At 36.7% G+C, this 27,618-nt stretch overlaps 1 protein-coding gene and 1 pseudogene across 4 annotated transcripts in view; one reads left to right on the forward strand and one right to left on the reverse strand.

Moving 5' to 3' along the window:
* Positions 1-27,618, reverse strand: part of CEP350 (centrosomal protein 350) — a 187,037-nt gene that overhangs the window by 93,973 nt on the left and 65,446 nt on the right. For all 4 annotated transcript variants that reach the window (XM_023510752.1, XM_023510754.1, XM_023510753.1 and 1 more), the window contains exons 10-15: positions 24,187-24,845; positions 19,265-19,386; positions 14,270-15,330; positions 12,962-13,112; positions 11,103-11,275; positions 1,756-1,942 (exon numbers count right to left, since the gene is read on the reverse strand). In XM_023510752.1, coding sequence (XP_023366520.1) covers positions 1,756-1,942; positions 11,103-11,275; positions 12,962-13,112; positions 14,270-15,330; positions 19,265-19,386; positions 24,187-24,845 — 2,353 coding nt within the window. The remainder of the gene's footprint in view (positions 1-1,755; positions 1,943-11,102; positions 11,276-12,961; positions 13,113-14,269; positions 15,331-19,264; positions 19,387-24,186; positions 24,846-27,618) is intronic.
* Positions 6,548-6,637, forward strand: LOC111723880 (annotated as a pseudogene).

The following is a 27,618-nucleotide window of genomic DNA, read 5'->3' on the forward strand; positions in this document are numbered from 1 at the left end:
TTTTTGGTTGCAGCCGTCATTGTTGTTTGGCGGGTCCGGGCTGGGGATTCGAACCCGCCACCTTAGGTGTACGTGGCTGGCGCCTTAGCCGGTTGAGCTACAGGTGCCGAGCCCACATATGTCTTTAGTCCCAATTTCCAGAAGGATAAAAACCAGTGCACAGATAAAACATCACGTGAATAAATGAGTAGGAACTGTATAGGAAACAAAAACTGAAAGTTATTTGTCAGTAACAGTTTAAGTCAGTGGTTCTCAACCTTCCTAATGCTGCAACCCTTTAATACAGTTCCTCATGTTGTGGTGACCCCCAACCATAAAATTATTTTCATTGCTACTCCATAACTGTAATTTTGCTACTGTTATGAATTGTAATAACAGGATGGTCACCTAAGACCTGTAATATGCAGGATGGTCCTGTAATATGCAGGATGGTCTTAGGTGACCCCTGTGAAAGGATTCACCACACGCTGAAAACCACTGGTCTAAGTGCTTAATATAGTATAACCTCTGTAAGGTGACCACCCAAGGGATGGTAACAAACTAGTCAACAGGGCTCGGCACCCAAAGCACAGTGGTTAGGGTGCCAGCCACATATACCAAAGGTGAAAGGTTCAAACCTGGCCCAGGCCAGCTAACCAACAATGGCAACTGTAACAAAAAAAAAATAGCCGGGCATTGTGGTGGGTGCCTGTGGTCCCAGCTGCTTGGGAGGCTGAGGCAAGAGAATTGCTTGAGCCCAAGAGTTTGAGGTTGCTGTGAGCTGTGATGCCACAGCACCCTACCAAAGGTGACATGGGGAGACTGTCTCAAAAAAAAAACAAGCTAGTCAACATATGGAGGTAGTCAACATAAGGAAGTAAGCCTACTGTACTGATATGCACATGTAGTACATGTCCTGCCTATGGAAAGGTCAACTTATGAAGGTAGTCAATGTAGGGAGATGGTCAATTATGGAGGTTCTATTTGCTATGATATTAAAAAGATAGTAGAAAAACATGCTATGCATGCATGTTCCACAATCAGTATAAAAGTGAGATTTCAAAATCAGCTTAAGCAAGTAAGTTATGATGACACCACTGCACTCTAACCTGGGTGGCAAAATGAGACGCTGTCTCAAAAAGAACCTCCAAAACAAAACAAAACAAAAATACAATTAGCTTAAGTAGTCTAATAAGTTGAGGAGGAGAGAAAAATTTAGAGAAAGAAATAAACAATAAGATCAAAAGGATGCTAAGTAGTTGAGTTGAAAGAGTGAGAGAGTAGAGCTGAGAGGCAAAATCAATAGACAAAGGAAATGAGATAGCTTGTGCTAGCCCAGGGAAAACACTTCAAATAGAGTTAAGCTCTCAGAACTAATCTAAGTCATTCAGTAATTAAGTCAATAATTAAGACCTATGGATCTACAAGGTAACCATGAGCTCCCACTCTAAGGAAGGCAGATGCTTGGTCAAAATATTGAGCCAAGTAAATAATCATGACAGTGGCATTCAGAAAAGAAAGGTAGGTTTTGCTAGAGGCAAAGAATTCCTGTAGAGGTTGTAACAGTTTAGGTAAGAGATGACCATATTCTAAAATACAGATAAAGATCGGCGCTATGAATAAAGCTACCATGTCAATTCAGAAAGTACAGAATTTTGTATTAGCTTAGAAATGTACAGTTAAGGAGACCAATTTACCAAATAGAGTCTCTGAACATTAATGACACAGTAAATTTAATTATATATGAATTACAGAATAAAGTATATATTACTTTACCTCACAGAATGACCAGAAAGACCCTCCAAAGTGCTATCAGAGTCAAGAGTCTGTTCATAATCTTTAACAGAAGGTTTGCTACTGGTCCCAGACTTCTTTCCTTGATGGGAGCCACGTTCTGAGCCAGACTGAACTTTTTCCTCATCAAGAAGTGAGTTCTGAACATTTCCAGTGAATGAATCCAACCCTGTAAAATAAATTTCTTATAAAGCTAATGCCCAAAATTAGAAGCTGAGAGAGATAACTGATACATAGATTTTAATAAAATAATAAGAGTATAAACCAGAATATCTTAAAATTGACTTATAATGTATTTAAAATTTGTTTTCCCTATCTAAAATAAAGCAATTTATTCTTCTGTCTCCATTTAAGACAAGTGAAGTTTCTTCATTAATATTCTCTATTTCCTGTTCATAAATAGTTCTTAGTTCAACGGGTAATAAAAGACAAGTATGATAATTAAGAATGAAGTACTTTATCCCTAGAAAAAGTAACCAAAAAAAGGATTTTGTTTGTTTGTTCAAGAGATGGGGTCTATCTCTGTTGCCCAGGCTGGGGTAGAGTGGTACAATCATAGCTCACTATAGCCTGAGACTCCTGGGCTCAAGAGATTCCCCTGAGTCAGCTTTGCAAGTAGCCAGGACTACAGGAGCATACCATAACGACTAGGTAATTTTTTTTTTTGGTAGAGACAGAGGTCTCACTGTGTTGCCCAGGCTGGTCTCAAACTCCTGGCCTCAAACAGTCCTCCCACCTTGGCCTCCCAAAGTGCTAGGTATGAGCCACTGTGTCTGGCCAAGAAGTTTTTAAAGGATAAAATCCAGAGCTGGAAGAAAAATGGTATCAACTGCTAGATGAACTATGCAATTCTTTTGAAAAACTGTATGTAAGAATTATGTAGTCTCATTCTTAAAAGTGTTCATATTTAGACATATTTTACTTACAGGGATATATCTTAAGAAAAATGATACATGGTATTTAATACATAACTTCATAATTCAAAAAATTTTAACCTATGTTTCCAATAATAAAACAACTGTCTAAATTACCTAGAAAGTATTAACTTGAAAATTTAAACAGCACTTTGTAATTTCAAATGCACGTCATATATATATTACCTTATTGATCTTAAACATCTTATAAAGTAGCCTATATACATATCCCCAATCAAGTAACTAGCATTCTATAGAGCTAAGTAACTTATTTAAGGATACACAGTCAATAACAAAACTGGGACATACACCCAGGTATCCTGACTCTAAGTCTAGTGCATGACTCACTTTAATGGTATGTTTAAAAATAGCAGCATGAGAAACTATTTATTTCCTTAAAAATATTACAAAATTGCCTATATATTTTAAAGGCAGTTAAATTATTTTCTTTTTTTTGAAATGTACATATATGGTTAAAGGTCAAAAGAAAATGCAAAAGTGAAAAAAAAAAAATTATGCTATACACTCATGTTCCCAGCAGCATTATTCACAATAGCCAAAAGATGGAAGCAACCCAAGTGTCCATCAAAGGATGGATAAACAAATATGGTACATACATTCAAGGGAGTATCATTCAGCCTTAAAAAGAAAGGGCATTCTGGCACATGTTGTAACATGGATGAACCTTGAAGACATTATGCTAAATGAAATGAGAATCACAAAAGGACAATTACATAACTCCACTTGTATGAGGTACCTAATAGGGGAAGAGAGTGGAACAGTTGTTAACAGGTACTAGAGAAGGAAAAAATGAGAGATGTTAATTAATTAATAACTCTCATTAATGTGACTGCACTAATGCTGCTAAAGTGTACACTTAAAAATGCTTAAATTCTCTAGTCAAAGTCATAGAGACAGAAAGTAAAATAGTGGTTGCCAGGGACTTTGAAAGGAGGGAGGAATGGAGAGCTATTGTTTAATAGGTGCAGGTGTCCTCCAACTATAGCCTGCAGGCCACATGCAGCCCACCTAGGACATTTATCCGGCCCACCGGGTGTTTTGGCCGCTGCTGCCTGTCCTGCTTAGCAGCCAACTTGTCCCGGGGCCCACAGTCCAGCCCTCCAATGGTCTGAGGGACAGTGAACTGGTCCCCTGTTTAAATAGTTTGAGGACCCCGGTATAGGATGTATGAACAGTAGGAAGGTTGCACAACAGTGTGAATGTACTTAATGCTACTGAACTGTACACTTAAAACATAAAAAGAAAACTAAGATATTATTATTCATTTAGAAAAATTATTTAATCTAAAGTGTATTTATGGTCCCTAGGGTAGAAGCAAGCTGTTAATACTGATTATCTCTAATTTTCTGTAATAATTATAATTCATTCATTTAATATTATTCTTTGACAATAAATAATCTTAAGACTTCTCTTAGCTTTAAACAACTAGAAATTGTAGAAAACACAATGTTCAATGCAATAAAGACCTAAATTCCAAGTAATGGACCCACATGAAAAAAAAATATTTGCCCCTACGGTAAAAGATGGCCATATGGGCTCAGCAACTATAGCTCAGTGGCTAGGGCGCCAGCCACATTCACCAGAGCTGGCAGGTTCGAACCCAGCACTAGGCCTGCCAAACAACAATGACACTACAACCAAAAAAAAATAGCTGGGCATTGTGGCGGGCACCTAATAGTCCCAGCTACTTGGGAGGCTAAGGCAAAAGAATCCCTTAAGCCCAAGAGTTTGAGGTTGCTTTGAGCTGTGATGCCACAGCACTCTACCAAGGGCAACATAGTAAGATTCTTTCTAAAACAAACAAAAAAAAAAGATGACCAAATGTATATATCATCTTACAGTTAAATTAAAATAAAATTGTTTTCTTAGGATTACCACTTTAATCTACCATCTACTTGAACTACACTGGGTAGTTTTACACAAAGCATGCAACATTCTTTTGTACCACCAGATGGAGCATAAACAAGAAAAATTACACTGATTTTACAACTTGGGAATGAGGGAGAAACTAAGTTAAAAATGATGCTATGGAAAGTAAAATGTAACAGGGTATTTTTTTCCTGTGGCATTGTGAAAGGAGATTAGGGAAACGGAAAGCCACAAAATACTATGTATATGTTATCTAATCTATTTTAGATTTTTAAAAAAACCTACATTAAATCATATTGCTTATTCTCATATACTTGATATATTATCATGACTTTTTTTTTATTGAGTCATCACTGTGTACATTAATGAAGTCATGGGGTACAGTCTGCTGGTTTTATGTACAATTTGAAATATTTTCATCAAACTGGTTAACATAGCCTTAATGGCATTTGCTTAGTTATTGTGTTAAGACATTTATATTCTACATTTAGTAAGTTTCACATTACTAAATGACCCTCACATCAATGACCCTCCCTCAACCCATCCTCCTCCCCCTTTCCCCTATCGTGACATTTTAAAATTGTATGTATCATACCATGTTTCCCTGAAAATAAGACACTGTCTTATATTTATTTTTTTCTCAAGAAGACACACTAGGGCTTTTTTTCAAAGGGGTATTCTAGTCTTCCTTACCGCTTGGCGCTGAAATGCATGGCATGGCTATGTAGCGTATCTATGTCTTATTACACCCATCACTAGGTCTTATTATTGGAGTAGGGCTTATATTTAACAAATGCATAGAAATCCTGTTAGGGCTTATTTTGGGGGTAGGTGTTATTTTCGGGGAAACATGGTAGTAGAAGGGTGAATGGATTGAAGAGTCAGAAGTTAGAATATGGGCTTATCCAATAACAGGTTAGTGGCCTTAGATACGACATTAATATAAAAAAGAATAACAAATGCAAAATAAAAGCAAGATCACCATTTCCTAAAATGTGTTCAGCTGAATTCTAATGCCACAAAATGCTGGTTGAAAGAAAGGATTCTGTAGTCAAATAAATGTGGAAAATGCTTCATACCATCCGAGGCCTGACAATTAAGTCTGTGAACTCATCCTAGAAAAAGTGCTATATACCTCATCACTGAGTATCACTGTGACCACCCTTGAAGTACTGCCTGTGGGAAGCTATGCAGCAATGGCAGTGCCTAGTCCACCCTTCCACACAGTTTTGAAACTCTCTTTCTGGAATGACCATCTGAGTTATCTTTGTATGAGGTCTAACGTTTAAGTTCTTAAACTTGCCACTATGCACTTATGTTGTTAGCACTGTACAAACTATAAAATTGAAGCAAGTTTCTTTCAGGTAATTAAGATTTCATTACCTTGGTATATCAGTGTCTCACAGCCGTGTTTGTGTCACTGTGTAGTGGTACCTTGCTGAGTGTAGTTCATTATCATTATTGCATGTTTTTGTGTGCCATATGTTGATAGCTCTGATAGTCATTCCAGACAGAGTTCCAAAATTGCTTTGAAGGATGGACTAGGCCCTAGCATCAGTGCATAGCTTCCCAAGAGGAGTACTCTGAAGGTGACTTTTAAGATATTCAGCAATGAGCTATGTAGTAGCACTTTTTCTAGGATATGTTCACAAACTTAAGGCCTCATATAGCCTCAGCCTTATACTAAAATAAATAATGCATACGGGTATATTAAAATTGTTGATAAGTCCTCTGGGAAGAAGCCTGTTTCACCCTAGAAGCATTTTCCAAATGTATGGAACCATGGAGCTCTTTTATTAACAAAACACCTACAAAAAGCCTATTCCAGTGAAACTATATTTCACAAGAAAAGACAGCCTTTGAGAAATACTGGTGAAATGATATCTAAATGTCCTCCCAAACAAGTTCAGAACCCTTCTAGTCTGCAACAGAATTATACTAGGCAATAATTGAGAAATAATTTCTCATGTTTGCTTTGGCAGCATATATTCTAAAATTGGAATGATACATGGCTCCTGTATAAGGATGACATATAAATTTATAAAGCCTTCCATATTAAAATATTTTAAAATTAAATTTTAAAATTGTTTTTTTTTTTTTTTGAGACAGAGTCTTAAGTTGTTGCCCTCAGTAGAGTGCTGTGGCTCACAGCAACCTCCAACTCCTGGGCTTAAACAATTCTCTTGCCTCAGCCTCCCAAGTAGCTGAGACTATAGGCACCTGTCACAATGCCTTGCTATTTTTTTGTTGTTGCAGTTGTCATTGTTGTTTTAGCTGGCCCAGGCTAGGTTTGAACCCACCAGCCTCAGTGGTTTACAGACGCAGCCAAATTAAAAAATTATTTTTAAAAACAATATAAATAGGCTTAGCAGTTACAGTGCACCAAGGCTGTCGGGTTCGAACCCGCCCGGGCCAGCTAAACAATGACAACTGTAACAAAAAAAAATAGCCAGATGTGGCAGACACCTGTAGTCCCAGCTACTTCGGAGGCTAAGGCAAAAGAATAACTTAAGCCCAAGAGTTTAAGGTTTCTGTGAGCTGTGACACCACAGCACTCTCCTGAGGGTAACACAATGAGACTCTGTCTCAAAAAATATATATATAGGGCAGCGCCTGTGGCTCAATGGGCAGGGCGCTGGCCCCATATACTGAGGGTGGTGAGTTCAAACCCAGCCCCAGCCAAACTGTAACAAAAAATAGCTGGGTGTTGTGACGGTCACCTGTAGTCCCCACTACTCAGGAGGCTGAGGCAAGAGAATCGCCTAAGCCCAGGAGTTGGAGGTTGCTGTGGGCTGTGATGCCAGAGCACTCTACTAAGGGAGATAAAGTAAGACTCTGTCTCTTAAAAAAATATATATGTGTGTGTGTGTGTGTGTGTATATATGTGTGTTATACATATATATACACACACACACACACATATATATGCGCCTATATATCACAAAAAGACAAAAAAAAATCTTAAAAGAAAATTTCTCCTAGCATTCTCATTAGAAATATATAAACTGGCACTAGCTTTCTGAAAGGCTACTAATTCAGTAAAACATATCCAAATTTTAAACATGGCATAATCTCTGCCCCATTATCTCACCTCTAGGATTTTCCATTACAGGAAAAAAAGACAAATGCATAATGACATATTTATAAGGATATTCAATGCAATATTATTTACTATGGGTAAAAGAAAAAAGAAAATAGCCTATATATCTAGCAATGGAGAGTTAGCTAAACAAATCACAATATATTCAAATAAAAGAACACTAAGTAGTCTTACAAACAGCAGTCCATAAAAAATGATATCCATAACCTATAGACAGAACAAAATAGCATGTAAAATACCCCCCAGGCACTATATTTATGTGTGCCTAAAAATTGGAAGGATTCTTACTAAAAATGTTAACATTTCACACCCATTAGGATGTCCTATTTATCACACACACAAAAAGAAAGAAACTCAGAAAATAAAATGTGTAGAATTTTACATTGCTGATGGGAATGAAAAATGGTGCAGCTACTATGGAAAACACATGGTGGTTCTTCAAAATATTAAACATGGAATTACTATTTTATCCAGTGATTCTGCCTCTGAGTATGTACACAAAAGAATTAAATGCAGATGGCTCAGTGCCTGTAGCTTCAGCAGCTAGGGCGTCAGCCCCATGCACCAGGGCTGGCAGGTTCGAACCCAGCCGAGGCCTGCCAAACAACAATGACAACTGCAGCAACAACAAAAAAATAGCCGGCCATTGTGGCGGGCACCTGTAATCCCAGTTACTTGGGAGGCTGAGGCAAGAGAATCCCTTAAGCCCAAGAGTTTGAGGTTGCTGTAAGCTGTGATGCCACAGCACTCTACCGAGGGTGACATAGTGAGATTCTGTCTCAAAAAAAAAAAAAGAAAGAAAGAAAGAAAGAAAGAAAAGCAGAGACTCAAACAGGTATTTGTTCATCAAAGTTTACAGCATCATCATTCACAATAGTCCAAAGGTGGAAACAACCATAATGTCCATAAACAGATGAATGGACAAACCAAGTATGGTACATACACAGAATGGAATATTATTCAGCCCTAAAAAGAATGAAAATCTAATATATGCTACAACACGGATGAATCTTGAGAACTTTATGCTAAGTGAAATAAGCCACACAAAAGAACAAATACTGTATACTTCCACTTATACAAATTATATACAGTAGTCAAATTCATAAAGATAGAAAATAGAACACTGGTTACTAGTGTCTAAGGGACACAGGAATATAGAGTTATTATTTAATGAGTACAGAGTTTCCGTATGGGAACATGAAAAAGTTTTAGAGATGAGAATGGTAATGGTTGCACAATAATGTGAATGTACTTAATGCCACTGAACTGTACATACCAAAATGGTTAAAATGATAAATTTTATGTTATGTACTTTTTACTACAATTAAATATATTTTTAAATATGTTAAAATGATACATTTTATGGTATATTTTACCACAAAGTAAAATAAATATTTTTTAAATATTAACATTGGTTATCTCTAAGTGAAGGGATTACAGGTGACTTATTTTTAAATATAATTTTCTATGCTGATTGATTTCTTCCCCCTCCCTGTGCTCCTTTCTTCCTTTTTAACTAAATGAGCAAGGTTTATCTTTACAATTAGAAAAAACTATTTTGGAAGGAAAATCATTCCCTAGCTATTCTGTGGGCTTAAGAGGCCTTTGCCTAATCATTTATCTATTCACTGATAGGCCTATAACCCAAACTATAGCCAGGAGTAGAACTACAGACACTGAAAAATATCTCAATCATTGAAAAATATTTACTGAGTGTCAACAGGCCAGCTACTATATACTAGGTATTAGAATGTACATATTATGTCAACTTCATTTAAGCTTAAAAATTACTATATGAAGCATCTATCACTATCTCTATTTTATAAATAATAAAAATTGAATATTACACATATTTAATGATACTCGGAGTATATGATATATCATTAAGTTTTTTAAAAAAGCAATTACACGCTCGGCACCTGTGGCTCAAATGGCTAAGGCACCAGCCACATAAACCTAAGGTGGCAGGTTCAAATGTAGCCCAGGCCCACCAAACAACAATGATGGCTGCAACCAAAAAATAGCCCGGCGTTGTGGTGAGCGCCTATGGTCCCAGCTACTTGGGAGGCTGAGGCAGGAGACTTGCTTTAGCCCAGGAGTTGGAGGTTGCTGTGAGGTTTGATGCCACCAGACTCTACCCAGGGGGATAGCTTGAGGCTCTGTCTCAAAAAAAAAAAAAAAAAGCAATTGCAAAGCAATTATTATTTGCTTATTTTTGGAGACAGGATCTCACTTTGTCCTCCCAGCTAGAATACAGTGGCATGATGACAGCTCACTGCAACATCAAATTTCTGGGTTCAAGGGATCCTCCTGCCTCAGCCTCCCAAGAAGCTGGGACTACAGGCATGCACACCAAGCTAATTTTTTCTATTTTTGTAGGGATGGGGTCTGCCTCTTGCTCATCACAGGCTGGTCTTAAACTTCTGACCTCAAGCAATATTCCCACCTCAGTCTCTTCAAGTGCTAGAATTACTGATATGAGCCACCGTGTACAGCCTTGCTTTTCTTTTTATAAACATGTCTCTGTGGCTTTATGTGTATATTGGAAAAACAGGCATAAAAATGCTAATAGTAGTTATTTCTTAGCAAAAGGATCAAGGAAGATCTGTGTTTATGTCATGAGTGTTTATGTGTAATTCTTAATTTATTACCATTGCAGATGTATCCCTTCTGTATTAAAAAGATTTATAATGTTATTTATAAAAGACATTTTATAATGATAAATATTGAAGCTAATTACATTATCATCATAAAGAAACTCCTCTTGGGCGGCACCTGTGGCTCAGTGAGTAGGACACTGGCCCCATATACCAAGGGTGGTGGGTTCAAGCCTGACCCTAGCCAAACTGCAACAACAACAAAAAATAGCCAGGTGTTGTGTGGCAGGCACCTATAGTCCCAGCTACTTGGGAGGCTGAGGCAAGAGAATCGCCTAAGCCCAGGAGTTGGAGGTTGCTGCGAGCTATGACACCACAGCACTCTACCAAGGGCAATAAAGTGAGACTCTGTCTCTTAAAAAGAAGAAAAGAAATTCCTCTTCATTTTTTGTTGTTTAAGGAGAGGGTCTCACTCTGTCATGCAGGCTGGAATACAGTGATGCAATCAGAGCTTACTATAGCCTCAAATTCCTGGGCTCAAGCAATCCTCCTACCACCTCAGCCTCCCCAGTGGCTAAGATTACAGGTACACACTTCTACACCCAGCTAATTATTAAATTTTTTGTAGAGGTGAGGTCTCACTATGTTGCCAGTCTGGTCTCAAACTTCTGACCTCAAGTGATTCTCACCCTCTCAAAGTGCTGGGATTACACACATAAGCCTCTGTGCCTGGCCTTCCTTTAACCTCTTATGGAATCAAATCATAATTTTAGATCACTACCACAATCACTGATAAGAGAAAAGGTCACCATATGGAATTCCACTTACATTCTGTCTTTTCCTTTTTTCCTTTCTTTCCTTTGGAAGAAGTAGATGAACGAGATGATGCAGCAGAACGGGCTTCTGATGAATGCTGGGAAGTAATATCCACAGAGGAAAGATCACAGGCCAACTTTCTGCTAGAATGGTCCTCCTGAATGCCTAAAGTGCTACCACCAATACTGTCAAAGAATAAGTAACAGTGGTTCAAGAAAGAAATAAAAAATCTCACATCACCACTAAAATCAAAGATATCTAAAAATCTATTTAATCAGTAGGAGAATGTAACTAAAATCAAAGATGGCTTCCACTTTATTGTTTTTCTTACTACCATACATTGGATTTTTTCCTGTGGCTTAATTTATTACCATGGAAAAATTGCAGGTGAATTGTTTATTGCATGAAACCAATAAAAAACTAATATTTCAGACACATAGAGGAAAAAAATAGAATGTTGAGTAATGGGAAGAAATGTGGCCTCAATTTCTATTAAATTTATAATTTTATATATTGTATCTATTTCTCCTCTGATGATCTTATAAAAGAATAATTTAATATCTTGTATTTCAACCAGGAAATAAAATGCATCAAATCATATTGAATGGTGATATTAAAGGTCACTGCAATAAATTCCTTAACATTTATTTAAAAATTTAATTTTAAAAGTATCAAAAATTTAATTACTAAAATCTCTCACACATTTTCTCCATACATAAAAGGTACTAAATAAATTACATTTAGATTTCCTACTCCTATATATATATACACACATACATATTTAAAAAATCAGATATTTCTCATTTAAGTAGAAATGATTTAAAGTGAGGGAGATGGGTAAGGGATGAACTATATATCCAATTCAAATTAACCAAAAGCCAAATATAAACAGAGTGAAATTTTCCTAAAGGGAAAAAAATGAAAACTATACTTTTCCTGATATAATTTTAATTCCTATTTCTATTAATCAAAGTAGATTTAACTAATTTTTGTATAATAACCTAGCTGTTTTATGTGGACTACAATATGCGACACGTGAAAAAATCCTGCAAATGAATAACTACAGATTAATTCATAAGATAACAAAATTTAGGGGAAAATTCTCTCTAGCAAAGTCTGACTCTTTTGATATGTAAGTTTGTGAGTTTGTACAAGTGATTTAACCTCTAGTCTTCAGTTTCCTCTCTAAAACGGAAATAATAATAATAATACATCAGGTTATTATAAAAATGAATTAACACAGGTAAAATCTCTCAGTCACTATCATGCACATTAAGTGCTTAATAATCATTAGATATTATAATCATTATTACTTTTCAAAGCATTGCACAACTTAGATGTTTTCTTGATTATAAAAAGATTTATTTATTATTTGGGACCATGGAATCCTAATCTGAACTTCCTCGATTCCATCACAGAAAATCACTTCTTAAGCTTCTTACACTAGTACACCACAGAATAGCTTCTAAGCAGTACTATCTTCTACTAGAGATTCGCATATTGATTTAACAACCTATATTCTACTTAATATATGCCCGACCCTGTTTCAAGTATTTTTTATTTCACTGAATACTCAGAACAACTCTATGAGGTAGACAGATACTATTATTTTCTTCATTTTACAGAGATGAAAACTGAGGCATAGAGAGGTTAAGTAATATGCACAAATAAAAACAACTAATAATTAGGAGAGCCAGGATTTAATCCAGGTAGTCTAGATCCAGAGTCCAGCTCTTAATAACAACTATGCTATGCAGCCTCTACGTGGATATTTAAATAAGCAAAATTTGACTAATATTCAGACCACAGTTCTCATTTGCACATTTTTCTCATTCTTTAAACTTTATTCTGTATTGCCAACATATTCTTACTTAGGTTCAAGAGTTGATTTTTTTTCTGTCAAAGTCCCACTCCCTGGAGAGGAAACAAAATCATCTTCATATGAAATACTGCTTAGAGGGGTTGTGATGGCATTGAAAGGCCGTGATGCTGATATTCCTCTGTCTAACTTATCTTCAAACCCTGTCCAAAATAACAATTGAAGCATGGTTAAAAACACACAAAAAAGATGTAAACAAAGTATCTACATATGGAGATTAACCACATGGCCTTGGAGACATTTTAGTTTGATTTTATTAGTTTTCTTCAATTTACCTTTGTATGTAACAACAGATTTTTAACTTTTTACTAGAAAAATTTTCATATATACATGTAAACAGAAAAAAAACTGCATAATGAAACCAATGTATTCATTATCTAGCTTTAACAGTAATACATGACCAATCTAAATTAAACCTTATATTCCCCCCATCTATCACTCCCTGCCCAAACTACTTTGAAGCAAATCCTAAATACTATCTTATCTCTAAATATTTCAGTGTAAATATAAAATCTTAATAAAAATCTAATAGAAGAATTTAAGAATTCAATTTTCTTATTTATAAAATGAGGGAGGTTATTCTTTTTTTTTTTTTTGAGACAGAGTCTCACTTTGTCCCCCCTAGTAGAGTGCCATGGCATCACAGCTCATAGCAATCTCCAACTCTTGAGCTTAAGTGATTCTCTTGCCTTAGCCTCCTGAGTAGCTGGGGATACCGGTGCCCACCACAACACCTGGCTATTTTATTCTGTTGTTGTTGTAGTTGTCATTGTTGTTTAGCAGGCCTGGGCCAAGTTCGAACCTGCCAGCCCTGGTGTATGTGGCCAATTAGTACCAATACAAACAAGTGGCACATAGGAGAGCAATAGCATATAAAGGTCTGTGCAAAACAATTAAGTGCCTAAATATGAATTCTAGGAAAAAAGCAATGTGATACCCAGTTAAGCAAAAGATGAAGAGGTAAAATCAATTCATCTGTTAAACAGTTTGTTCATTATAAAGAGTGGAAATATCCAACATGGAAATTCTAAGGTTATGTTAGCATAGGATAGGCAGAATCCACCTACAGCAGGAAGAAGAGAGAAAGGGACTTAGAGGAATTTAGTCCAGCACAGAAAAGGAAAGTTGTATTGCAGAATTTCAGGCATAAAAAGGGAACATTAGAAGTTTATTGGTTTAGGACTCAAATACACAGCTACATTATTGTTCGAAATCTGACTGCTATTAAAATTAGTTTTAACAAAGAATAACAATTTATCTTAAGATAACATATAAATGGTAAAAGCCTTATTTTTCTCACCTTTTCCATATAACTGATATGATTTTGTAAAAATATTAATGACACTATTTGGACTTCCCTTTGCCAATTCTTCCCAAGGTCCTCTGCTTTGTACACCACCTATGTGACCATAAAGTGGTGAGAATTTTTCAGCTTCCTTCTGAAATTCTTTGATGGGTTCATAAGTATTTCTTTCTCCAGCACAAAATTCCTTTTCTTTTAAAATTTCTGCTACCGTCAAAAGAGGCCGTCCACCCTGGCCTCCCTCTTCCTCAGAGAGACTTCCCTCACTAAGAAGAGGACCTTCACTGACTGAATCTAGGCTGGAACCAAGAGACCTTCTGGCTCTGTCTTGAGAACTGGTTTGCATATCAGAGCTGGAAGAGTCAGTACGTCTCTTACACAACTGTGCCAGCAGCCCTTCTGGTTTAGGACCAGGGGATCTCATTCTAAAGCTTGATATGGCGCTCTGAGGTCTTATCATCTCAGGAAGCTTTTTAAATTCACTAAGGTTGCCTACACCTGGAAGATCATCATCAAAAGTTGCATGAGATACACAAGTTCCCAGCATCTTTTGGATTCGGGCAGAGAATACATCTTCAGCATCATCTTTTACAGGTGGACTTAGAGCCTTGGTCCAAGATCCATCTTCTTGAGGGGCTTTCTGCACATCATACTCAGTATTCCATGTTGACCCATAGTTAATGTTGGCCCCAGCTAATTTCTTGGCTTCACTTTCAATTCTGCTGGACAAAGAAGCAGCTGTTGCTTTCAAGGCTTCAATACGATCCAATTTACTCTTATATTGGCTGGCACTAGGTTTTAACAAGGCATCTGGTTGAGCAGCTGGTGAGGTCACATATGGTTGAGGTGTAAAAGTTAATGGCCCTGAAGCTACATTATGATTCTTCCTAGTTGGTAAAATAGATTCCAAATCTTTATGCAACATTCCTACATGCTCTAGATTCAAGAGATGGGAGAGTAAATTTCCAGCTGTTCCAACAAGAGGCTGTGGTTGAGAATGGTGAACTCGTGGGCTCAATCTATCAGGATGTATCCATGTAGGTTCCATCAAGTCCCTTCTGGAAATGAAAAGTCACAATATGTTAGTTAAGTATATCACCATTTTAAAAAAGTTTCTTTCCCTCATTATAAGAGTAATGTATACACATTACTTTAAAAAAAGGATTAAAAAAATAAAGATCACTTATAATTAAATAATCAAAAAGAGCCACTAGTAATATTTCATTTAGAATTATACCCTTCCAAACACTTTTCTATGTGTGTATATTGTGTTTTGGTGGTATTGCATGGGATTTTACCATATATACTGTTCTGCAAACTGCTTTCTCCAACTAAGACACTAGATTTTTTAAGCAATTAATTAAAGACGGAGCATTAAAACCTTTAAAATTCTATGGAAAAAATTCTTTACAACATTGGCTTTATCCTTCTTGCCTTTAAATATAATATTAGATAAAAGAGAAATGCTTAAGATTTCTAAATATTAATGCAGACATGATATAGATTAATACTAAATGCTGAACATTTATGTTTAACATGTATACACTAAATGATTACAACTTACTTCTAAACAAATTAATAAACACCAATTAAATGCAAAACTATGAGTAGCAATTATAAATATTGATTGTCAATAAAATAGAATGTCTATAAGCCTAGAAACAGAATAAAGCTGTCCTAGACAACATCATGTACACTGATGTATGTTTCTAGGCTACAGACTCCCTCTATGTTAAGGGATACTCGAGAGATTACAGGTTGATGTCAACTATTAGGACCCTTAAAAGAAGAACATGAGGTTCTACCCTGAGTCTCGTCCATTTTATTTACTTATTTATTTAGAGACAAAGTCTCATTGTGTCGCCCTCAGTACAGTGCCATAGCATCACAGCTCACAGCAACCTCAAACTCTTAAGCTTAAGTGACTCTCTTGCCTCAGCCTCCCAAGGAGCTGGGACTACAGGTGCCCACCACAATGCCTGGCTATTTTCTTGTTGCAGTTGTCACTGTTTAGCAGGCCTGCGCCGGCTTCAAACCTGCCTACCTCAGAGTATGTGGCTGGTACCCTTACCCACTGAGCTATGGATGCTGCCATTATCCATTATTTTTAGATTATGATATCTTTATGCTTATCAAATTTGCAGATGACAGAAAGCTTGGCAGCCAGGCGAACCCATCAAATGACCAAATTATAATTTAGAATTATTTATACAAGTTGAAACTCATGCAGGATATCCAACCTGTGGTCTATAGGCCACATGCAAATTGTCTGAGAACTGTTCTGCTTATTTGTGGTGTCAGATGTAGTGAAATGTATGCATGGATCTTTTCTTTTGCTCATCAGCTTCTGTTAGTGTTTGGCCTAAGACAACTCTTATTCTTCTAGTGTACACCAGAAAAGGAAAAAGGTTAGATAGCTCTGCAAAACAAGGTAAACCTCTACAACTGGACTCGAAAAAAAAAAAATCATCTGAAGGAGAGTAACCATGGTGACAGGAAAGTTAAAAAGCATGTCAAGGAAAGATTTGGTTGGACATTAAGTTGTATCAGTCTTTTATTCTGAATTTCTGGTAATAAGATTGGAATGAAGGAAGGAAGATTAGAGAATAGGTTCTATGCCACAGAATATAAAGTATAATAAACATAAGGTGTGAGTTTATTAGGGCCTAAACTAAGCTGGTACTATCAGAAATACAAAATAAGTTATAAAAGATACTGATGAGTAAAAATTTAGGAGTTTTAAATTCACATATTTAGAATGTTAATTTTATGGCAGGAAATATGTTGGTAGTAGACAAACGGTAAAAATGAAAATACTTAATTCAGTTAAGACTTAGTGTTACACTTCAGGATCTCACGATCTATCAGGGATGACAGATTAATAAACAAACAGCTAGGCTCGGCACCTGTAGCTCAGTGGTTAAGGTGCCAGCCACATACATGGGGCTAGCAGGTTTGAACCCGGCCCAGGTCTGCTAAACAACAGTGACAACGACAACAACAAAAATAGCCAGGTGTTGTGGTGGGCACCTGTAGTCCCAGCTACTTGAGAGGCTGAAGCAAGAGAATCACTTAAGCCCAAGAGTTTGAGGTTGCTGAGAGCTGTGACACCACGGCACTCTACCAAGGAAGATATAGTAAGACTCTATCAAAAATAAATAAATAAACAAACAGCTAATACAAGTAGTAAAGAACTAAAATAAAGATTTATAAAGTTCAATAGAGTATAGATAGGGTAGCAATTAACTCTGGTAGTCAAGGGAAGTGCTTTTTGAACTGGATCGTCAAGGTCTTCAAAGTCAGATATATGGGATGATTTGGAGTTTCCCAGGTAGTTAAGAATGATGAAAAAATGAAGGGCAAGGAAAAGAAATGCCACAACTTCAAGCATAAAGTAACATGCTTTTCAGCATAAAGATTATGTTTTCAAAAAACTATTAACAGGAATTGGGAAACTAAGAAATGGGTAGTGGGATAAAGTGGAAGCAATAGGCTAGACATCACAGGTTAAAGAAGTCTGATACTGGGAACAGGTGGAAAGTAGTAAGGTCTACTTGTGTTTGGCTTGTTTCTAATATTGGATAACTTGTTTAGAATTAGCAGGAAACTCAGAGAAAGGTACAAATTGAAGGTATAAATCCAGCAAAGTGTGTTAAATATCAACAACAGAACTGAGATAAACTAGAAAGGATCACCTATCTAAAAAGTATTCAAATTAAAAAAAAGTTTAAAGTCTATTTCTGCCTAAAGTTTGAAATGTATTCACAAACTGAAAGATACCATATGAAACATTTCACTTTTGGGACACGATATCTAAAATAGTTAACACAAGCTTCTGGTGTCAAATTACCTAAATTCAAACTCATCTCTCTACCATGGATATTTTAATTTTTGAGAAAGTTAATTAAATTCCAGTCCTCAATTACCTCTTCTGTAAAACAGAAATAACAGTACTGAAGTCAATGAATTACAAGGATTAAATAAGATAATATACACCAAGTACTTAGGATTAGCACCTGGAACCTAAGAAACACTCAATTAATGTAAGTTAGTTTTTTATCAACATTATTATTGGGAGGGGGATTAGAGGATCATGTGTATTAACTTCAAATTAGAAACTAATTTGATTTCCATTTGTGCATTCTTAAAGAGTTTTAAAATCTTTCTCCTTCTCAAAAGGGTTATTACAAAGTATAATTTATAATCATATGATCTAAAAATCACCTTAAGATCCATGCCAAAGAGCTTTGTTTTTACTTTATCACAAGCAATATATTATAGTAAAAAAATTTCCCTGAGAAAATTTAAGGTGAAATAGTCAACAATGTGAAATAACAACCACAATAATAACAACAACAAGAAAATGTGAAATCCAATTAGATCCCTTCCTATTCTTTGATCATATGTTCATATGCACATCCAACTATAGCTCTTAAAAGGTAAGATGGATAAATTGGTAGGAGTTATAGAAAGAAATTATGAATAGCAATGTGTATATAGAAATGTCTTTTAAAAATTATTCACTACAAATATGCTAAAACGTTCATTTCACTGTGATTCATTCATCCAACAATCTTTTATTATGCATTTAGTTCAGAAAAGGCAAGAGTGCTTTTTAATTTATAAGAAAGTGATGTTTACATTAGATTAAAGGACAGGTAAACTATGAACAACAGAGTAAGGGATATGGTAAGTACAGATGTATACCATCCTTAAGTATCTATCAGAAGACATTAAACAATTCCTTCCTTTTTTTCTTTTTTTGCCTGTCAAATTTAGCAGTGAGGGGTTGTATAACAACATTAGTGTCATTAATGTTAATAAGTTACCACTATCGGTGGACCAGCCAATATTAAACAATTTCTAAATAAACCTCTCTCTCCCATCTTGTTCACACAGGTGGTCAGTGAGCAAAATTCTCAGCATAGACTACACTACTAAACTTCATGCAAAGAAAGAAATCATAATCATCTTTTGCTTTCCCCTTTTTACCTTGCAAGAGGCTGTGGAGGTTCTGACAGAGACATGTCACTACTGGAAGATGCACTTGGGGGACGTTCCTGTACTTTGTTTTCTTTATCAGACTCTCCAGATGGCTGATACCCGGGTCTAGCCTAGGAAAAAAGGGAGATCAAATTTATCTGACTTCCATCACAAAGATACACTCAGGTAGCACCTAAGATAAACATCAAGTCAACTTAGATTTACAGAGATCATAAAATGTAGGGGTTTTTTTCCCTCAAGTAAAACCAATTCAAATTTAGGTTGCCTTCAAAACAACCATTAGAGTTAACAGCAAAACATCATCTAAAATCCAAAAAGGGTACCCTAAATGCACACTTACAAGGACGTATAACCTTTCTAAACCTCAGTTTTTTCACTTGATAAGTAGATATAATGTAGTCCCTAATCTTTTCAGGGTTGTGACAATTTACTGAAGTTTAAGCCTGTAAGTAAAACCTTCAAAAAACAGCATGTGATATGTACTCAACATTATTGTTCTTAAAGTAGGATACTTTGAATTTCAGCACAGATCACTAAACTAAGTATAGTTAACCCTTGAACAACATGGGGTTGAGTAGTAGATCCACTTACACAAAAATATTTTTCAATAACTACATTGAAAAATGTTTTAGAGATTTGCAACAATTTTTAAAAACCTGCAGACACATTTTGCTGCCTAGAATATGTCAAAAAAAATTAAGAACAAGTGAGGTATGTAAAGAATGCATGAAATATGTATTTTATCATTTACTACTACAAAATAAACTAAATCTATAATAAAAGTTACAATTTATCAAACCTTACCCACACAGACTGTACACACTGGCAATTTAAACTCAACATGAAACATAAACAAATGTAAAGATGTAGCATCAAATCATAAATGCACAAAATGCACCTTAGTACAGATTGTACTACTGTAATAATTTCATAGCCTCCTCCTGTTGGTACTACACTGAGAAGTGTTATAATTGTCAGCTTTAAACACCATGTGATACCTATCATCTCTATGTGAGCAGTTTGTCTCTCCAATAATTGCACCTTATAGTAAAAAGTGATCCATTCATGGTTCTCATATATTTTTTTCGCAGTTTTTAGTGCAATACCATTAACCCTGAATAACACCATGGGACCCATACAAAGAGGTAGCAGTGATGCTGGAAGCATTCCCAAGAAGGAAAGAAATGCCATGACAAGGAAAAAAAAAGTCATTGCAAGAAAAATATAAATTGCTTGATATGTACTACAGATTGAGGTCTGCAGCTGTAGCTGCCTGCCATTTCAAAATAAATGAATACAACATAAAGATCATCGTAGAAAGAACAAAGGAAACTTGTGAAGTCATAGCTGCTAAGCCCAAAGATATGAAACCCTTGCATCTTTTGCACAATACCTTTTGATCTCACATTGAAAGTGCTGCTTTTGGCTCGGCGCCTGTGGCTCAAGCGGCTAAGGCGCCAGCCACATACACCTAAGGTGGTGGGTTCGAATCCCCAGCCCAGGCCCGCCAAACAACAATGATGGCTGCAACCAAAAAAAATGGCCAGGCGTTGTGGCAGGCACCTGTAGTCCCAGCTACTTGGGAGGCTGAGGCAGGAGACTCGCTTGACCCCAGGAGTTGGAGGTTGCTGTGAGCTGTGATGCCATAGCACTCTACCCAAGGGGATAGCTTGAGGCTCAAAAAAAAAAAAAGAAAGTGCTGCTTTTATGTGAGTGTGGGATTGTTATAAGAAAGGTATACCTATAGGCCATTGGAGAAAAGTGAGGTTGTTACTTAACAACTCAAAGCAAAAGGAAAGTGAGAACTGGAGAATTCAATGTCAGCAAAGGATAGTTTGATAATTTTAGAAAGAAGGTTGGCTTAAGAAATGTCAAGTTAAGACCAGGCATGGTGGCTCAAGTCTTTAACACCAGAACTGTGGAAGGATCACACGAGGCCAGGAGTTTGAGAACCCCTAAGCAACACAATAAGACCCTGTCTCTAAAAAAATATATTAAAAAATTAGTTGGATGTGGTGGTGCGCTCCTGTACTGTAGTCCCAACTACTTGGGAGGCTGCAGAGGGAGGACTGCTTGAGCCTAGGAGTTTAAGGAGATAGTGAGCTAAGATCACTCCATTGTACTGCAACCTAGGTGACAGATTGAGACTGTTTCTAAAAAAAAAAAAAAACAAGTAACAGAAGTAGCTTCTGCCAACCAAAAGGCAACAGATAAGTTACAGAACACCATTACAAAAAATCACTGAGAAGAAAGTATATCTCCCTGAATAGATTTTAAATGCAGACAAAAGTACCCAACCCTGGGAAAAAACACCACAAAGGACATTTATTAGTAAGGAAGAGAAGCAAGCACCAGGCTTCAAAGCAGGAAGGGACACATTAACTACTGTGTTTGTGCAAATGCAGTCAGGTTTTGTGACTGGACTGCCCTTGTCTACAAAGCTGTTAACTTCAGAGGTTTAAAGGGAAAAGATAAACACCAGCTGCCAGTCTTTTGGGTGTATAACAAGAAAGCCTGGATGAGAACCCTTTTTCTGGTCTGGTTATATTACTGTTGTGTCCTGAAGTTAGGAAGTACCCTGTACTAAGGGATTGTCTTTTAAAGTTCTTTTGACATTGGACAATGAATGCATCTGGCCACCAAAACTCCATGAGTTCAACACCAAAGACAATGAAGTATTATATTTTCCGCTGAATACAACAGCTTTAACTCAGGGGGTCATAAAGGACCTTTAAGGCTCATTATACATAGTACTCTATGGAAAGGATTATCAATGCTATGGAAGAAAACCCCAATAGAAAGAACATCATAAACATCTAGAAGGATTACACTGGTGGTTCTCAACCTTCCTAATGCCTCCTTATGCTGTGACCCATTAATACAGTTCCTCAGGTTGTGGTGACCCCCAACCATAAAATTATTTTCATTGCTACCTCATAACTATAATTTTGCTACTGTTACAAATTGTAATGTAAATGTCTGATATGCAGGAAGTATTTTCATTGTTACAAAGGGGTCGCAACCCACAGGTTGAGAACCACTGGATTACAAAATCAAAGACACCACTGTGGTTACAGAAACGCCCTTTAAAGTCATTAAGCCTCAAACAACAAATTCCTTCTGTAGAAAACTGTGTCCAGGCTCAGCGCCTATAGCTCAACTGGCTAAGGCGCCAGCCACGTACACCTAAGGTGGTGGGTTCGAATCCCCAGCCCGGACCCGCCAAACAACAATGACGGCTGCAACCAAAAAATAGCCGGGCGTTGTGGCGGGCGCCTGTGGTCCCAGCTACTTGGGAGGCAGAGGCAGGAGACTCGCTTGAGCCCAGGAGTTGGAGGTTGCTGTGAGCTGTAATGCCACGGCACTCTACCCAGGGGGACAGCTTGAGGCTCTGTCTCAAAAAAAAAAAAAAAGAAAACTGTGTCCATATGTTGTGTGTAACTTCACAGGATTTACAAAAGAGCCAATCAAGAAAATCATGAGAAAGACTGTGGATATGGCAAAAAAGGTAGGGGGTAAAGAGTTTAAAGTATGGACCATGGAAAAATTCAAGAGATAACAGATACCACACCAGAGGAATTAAGACAACTGGAAGGGGATCAGTGCTTCCAAATTAGTACCAAATAACAAAGAAACATCTGGAGAAGAAGCAAAGCCAGAAAATAAGCTGACAGTACACAATCCAGCAGAAGGGTTCTAATTATTCAAGACTGCTTTTGATTCCTTTTACGACACGGACCCTTCTCCAATATGGACACTGAAACAGAAGTAAAAGATGGAGAAAGGATTGGTACCATATAGAAAATTCTAGAGACATGAAAAAAGTCAGAAATTCCAAGGTATTTCCATAAAGTTGCCCCAAGTGTGCCTGCCTCTCCTGCCTCCCCTGAAATGACAGTACCTTGCTCTTCCTCCTCAAAGCGAAGAGAAAGATGAAGATCTTTATGATGGCCCACTTCCACTTAACAAACAGTGAACACATTTTCTCTTCCTATGATTTTCTCAAGAACAGTTTCTTTTCTCTAACTTACTTTATTGCAAGGATATAGTATATAATACATATAACACAAATTATGTGTTAATCAACTGTATATGTTACCTATCAGTAAGGCTTCACATCTTAATAGCCAGGCTTCTGGCTATTAGTAGTTAAGTTTTGGAGAAGTTAACAAAGTTATGCATAGTGCAGGACATGACTACAAGAGGGACTCTACCTCACAAATTCAAATATTTTGACCTAACCAAATATGTGTATCCTCACATTAACCTGAAATATAAATAAATAAATATTTATTTATAAATATTAAATCTGGGATCAGATTTTGCTCTTCCAACAAATTAATACAGTCTAACTTTACTCAGTACTATAATGAAAACCAGGCAGGAATAAAAGTATTAAATAATAGCAATGATGAGAGGAAAAAAAAAGATCAGTAACAATCACCCTAGGAAACTTTTTAAGAGACAAGGTCTCGATCTGTTGCCCAGGTTGGAGTGCAGTGTCATGTTCATAACTCATTATAGCATTGAACTCCTGGGCTCAAGGGATCTTCCCCAAGTTAGGATTATAGGCGCACACAACCATGCCTGGCTTTTTTTATTTAACTGTTTTGTAGAGACAGAGGTCTCACTATGTTGCCCAGGCTGGTCTTGAACTCCTGGCCTCAGTGGCACACCTTTGGTGTGAGCCACTGAGCCTAGCAGAAACTCTTAATTCAGCTCTTATTTTCCACCATATTACTCTTCATATATAATAAATTTCATGAATGGCCATGATTATTATAAATATTACCTGAGCATATATCTAAATATTAGGAATAATGGAATATTTTAAAATAATACAGCAAGTAAGCTTTTCCCTGCCATCAATTACTCCCCTCTTCCCTTTGTATTTCTGTCACTACTATTACCTGTGTTTCCTGCGTAACATGTTGATGAGATGGCTCTTCATGCAAGGGCTTTTCAAGTAGTAATTTGGAGTAAGTTTCCTGTAGCCGCCTAGTTGCTGATGGCTCAGAAGGAGGCATATTTTTTGCTTTAGTAAAGGCTTCTTTCTGTTTTCGGTAGAGCTCTTGTAATCGTTTGTTCTTTTGTTCAGTAGCCTCCTTTTGAGCCTTCTTTTCTTCATTCTGCTTCCTCTTTCTTTCCTCCTGCTGTCTAACAATGTACTGTCGTACCTCATCTGTGTCATAGTGACGCTTTTTGGAAATAACAGGGGGATCTTCATTAGCTGTTATTTTGTCAGGTTTTCTTTTTACTGGGCTATTACTCCTAGGAGCTTGTACAGGTGCTGATGACTTCTGATTCTGTAACTCGTCAGTCTCTTGCCTAGAAATCTGAGTTGTAGAATCCAGCTGTAAGTCATCAAGAATGCCACGAATTTCAACAGGTAAGAAGTCCTTATTTAAGGCATTGTTTTCCTCCTGTTTATTATCTGGAAGAGATGGAGCTAATTTTTTTACATTGTTTTCAGATCGAGCTCTACTTTTCGAACATTCTGAGCTTCTTGGAAGATGTCTATGTAAAACGTCCAACCTGGGATCAGATTCTGCTCTTCCGACATGACCTCCTGCAAAGTATGAACTGTTAGTGACATATTAAAATTCTATATTCACTCCTAAGATTTGCTGCACTATGAAGAAAATGAGAGAAGTTCACTATACCTTAAAAACTCAAATTAAAATATCCTACGTCTTGCCTTCTAAAGAACATTATAAAAGGAAAGAAAAATACCCTTTTTTATTTTTCTAATTTTAGGTGGAGACAGGGTCCCACTAGGTTCCCGAGGCTGGTCTTAAATTCCTGGACTCAAGCAATCCACCCTGCCTCAGCCTCCTATAAGGGATTACAGGCATGAGCTACCACATCTGGCCCAAACCCTCCCCCTTTTTAGTAAAAAAAGAATTTCAATCTTGTGAAAAGCTACTTCCTTGATTTAAAATATATATATACCTTTAATATTTCTGAAAAACAGGCATATCTTATGGTTGATGTGAATAAATAACATTACTATTTTTCTCTCATGTACATATTTAATGTTACTATTTGTCTCCCTCCACAACCCTCAAAAAAAACTGTTAAAAGGCCTGGTGCTTTGGAAGGCTAAGGCAAGAGGTTCTGTTGAAGCCAAGAGTTTAAGAACGGCCTGAGCGACACCTTGTCTCTACAAAAAACAAAAACAAATTCAGCCAGGTGTGGGATACGCACCTGTAGTTCCAGTTACTCAGGAGACTGAGGCAGGAGGATTGTCTGAGCCTAGGAGTTTGAGTTTGCAGTGAACTATGATGACATTACTGCACTCTAGCCCCAGGGGACAGCTCTCTGCCTCACCCAAAAGAAAAAAACAAAACAAACAAAAATAACCCTGTTAAAAAGAAATCAATAGAAGCCATCCTAATTAAAATCAAGAAAATTGAAAATACCTTAAGAATCTTAAAAATAATAATTTTTTAAAGCTTTGCCAAGATCAGACTAAATATGTCAAATAATAAAGACACTGAAAATATTAATTTTTCTGGAAATTCTACAAGACTGACCCATTTTACAATTGTATAAAATGGTAGCTCAGCAAGCTGGCTCACACTATACACCCAGCACCTTGGGAGACCAAGATGAGAGGATCACGTGAAACAAGAAGTTCAATACTGGCTCTGCACCTGTAGCACAGTGGTTATGTTGCCAGTCCCATACACCGAGGGTGGTGGATTTGTACCCGCCCCAGGACAGCTAAACAACAATGAAAACTGTAACAAAAAAAAGCTGGGCATTGTAGTTGGTGCCTGTAGTCCCAGCTACGTGGGAGGCTGAGGCAAGAGAATCACTGAAGCTCTAGAGTTTGAGGTTGCTGTGAAGTCACAGCGCTCCACCAAAGGCAAGATAACGAGACTCTGTCACCAAAAAAAAAAAAAAAAAAAACCAAAAAAGTTCAATACCAGCCTGGGCAACATAGTAAGACCCTGCCTCTAAAAAAAAAAAAAAAAAAAAAAAACTATTTTAATTAGCTGGGGGTAATAGTGTTAGCCTGTAGTCCTAGGTACTTGACAGACTGAGGTAAGACAATCACTTGAGCCCAGAAGTTTGAGGATACAGTCAGCTACGATCATGCCATGCACTCCAGCCTAGGTGACAGCGTAAAACCCCATTTCTATTAGAAAAACAAAAAGAAAGAAAGAAATGGTGCTATATTTAGATGAGTTTATCAGAAAATTTCTGAAAGTTTAATTTACGCATCCTTTTGTAAAAGAAAATTGGCCTCTTATGTCACTCATACTTTAAAAATATCTATGAAACTAATTGTCAAATATCTTTAAAATTTTTAGTATTTACCCTATTTTCAGAGAAAAGAGGCAATTTAATATGAGACAATATATAGAACATAATATTTCCTTCTACCAGAATGCCTCTTTCATGTTGTTGGGGATTTTGGTCTATTTTGTTTATTCTGAAATCCTAAACTTTGTAGGGGTGTCCAATCTGTAGCCCCTGGGCCACACGTGGATTATATGAAGACTTTTTTGCTTACCTGTGGTAACACATATCAGGAAATTATGCACAGACCCTCTTTTTTGTGTTCATCAGCTTTTATTAGTGTTTGTACATTTAATGTGTGGCCAAAGACAACTCTTTTTTCCAATGTATAGCAGAGAAGAAAAAAGGCTGGAAACCCTGCTAGAGATTAGAGCAATGTCTGCTATGTAGTGAGCACTCAGTAAATATTTGTTGAATAAATGACACACCTACTGATTACAATGCACACTATTTACAATAAATAAACTATTTATTTGTTGAATAAATGTACACCTACTGACTACAATGCACTATAAATGTGTGAAGGGCACATTTATAACTTTGACTCGATCTGTACAAAATCAAAGTACATAAACAAAACATGTACCCAGTAGTATGCTGGAAGAAAAAGATAAGCCCCTACAACTCTCTAGTGAATGACAGAAAAAAAGTAAATATACAGAAAAACAATCATTTTATCATCTAAATATTTGCTGATGTGGCTTAATTTTAGACTGAGAACACATGTAAGCTTATTTACAAGCCAGATAAAAGTAAAGAGGAACAAAACAAAAAGTATTACATATGTATATTTGACTTCTATATACCAAATTATAATTATAACTGCATTTCTTACTAAACTCGTTCTAGAAGTTTGAATTGAGAAAAATTTTGCCACTGAAAAGGAAAGTTGATTTATATTTCATTTCCCAATATTAGTGTTCATGAAAAAAGTAACTAGTTATTTCAAATAGCATTCAAGGGCTCGGCGCCTGTGGCTCAAGCGGCTAAGGCGCCAGCCACATACACCTAAGGTGGCGGGTTCGAATCCCCAG

This window comes from Otolemur garnettii, unplaced genomic scaffold (assembly GCF_000181295.1).
Source record: "Otolemur garnettii isolate 467f Iridium unplaced genomic scaffold, OtoGar3 scaffold00016, whole genome shotgun sequence".
In the NCBI taxonomy this organism is placed as follows: domain Eukaryota; kingdom Metazoa; phylum Chordata; class Mammalia; order Primates; family Galagidae; genus Otolemur; species Otolemur garnettii.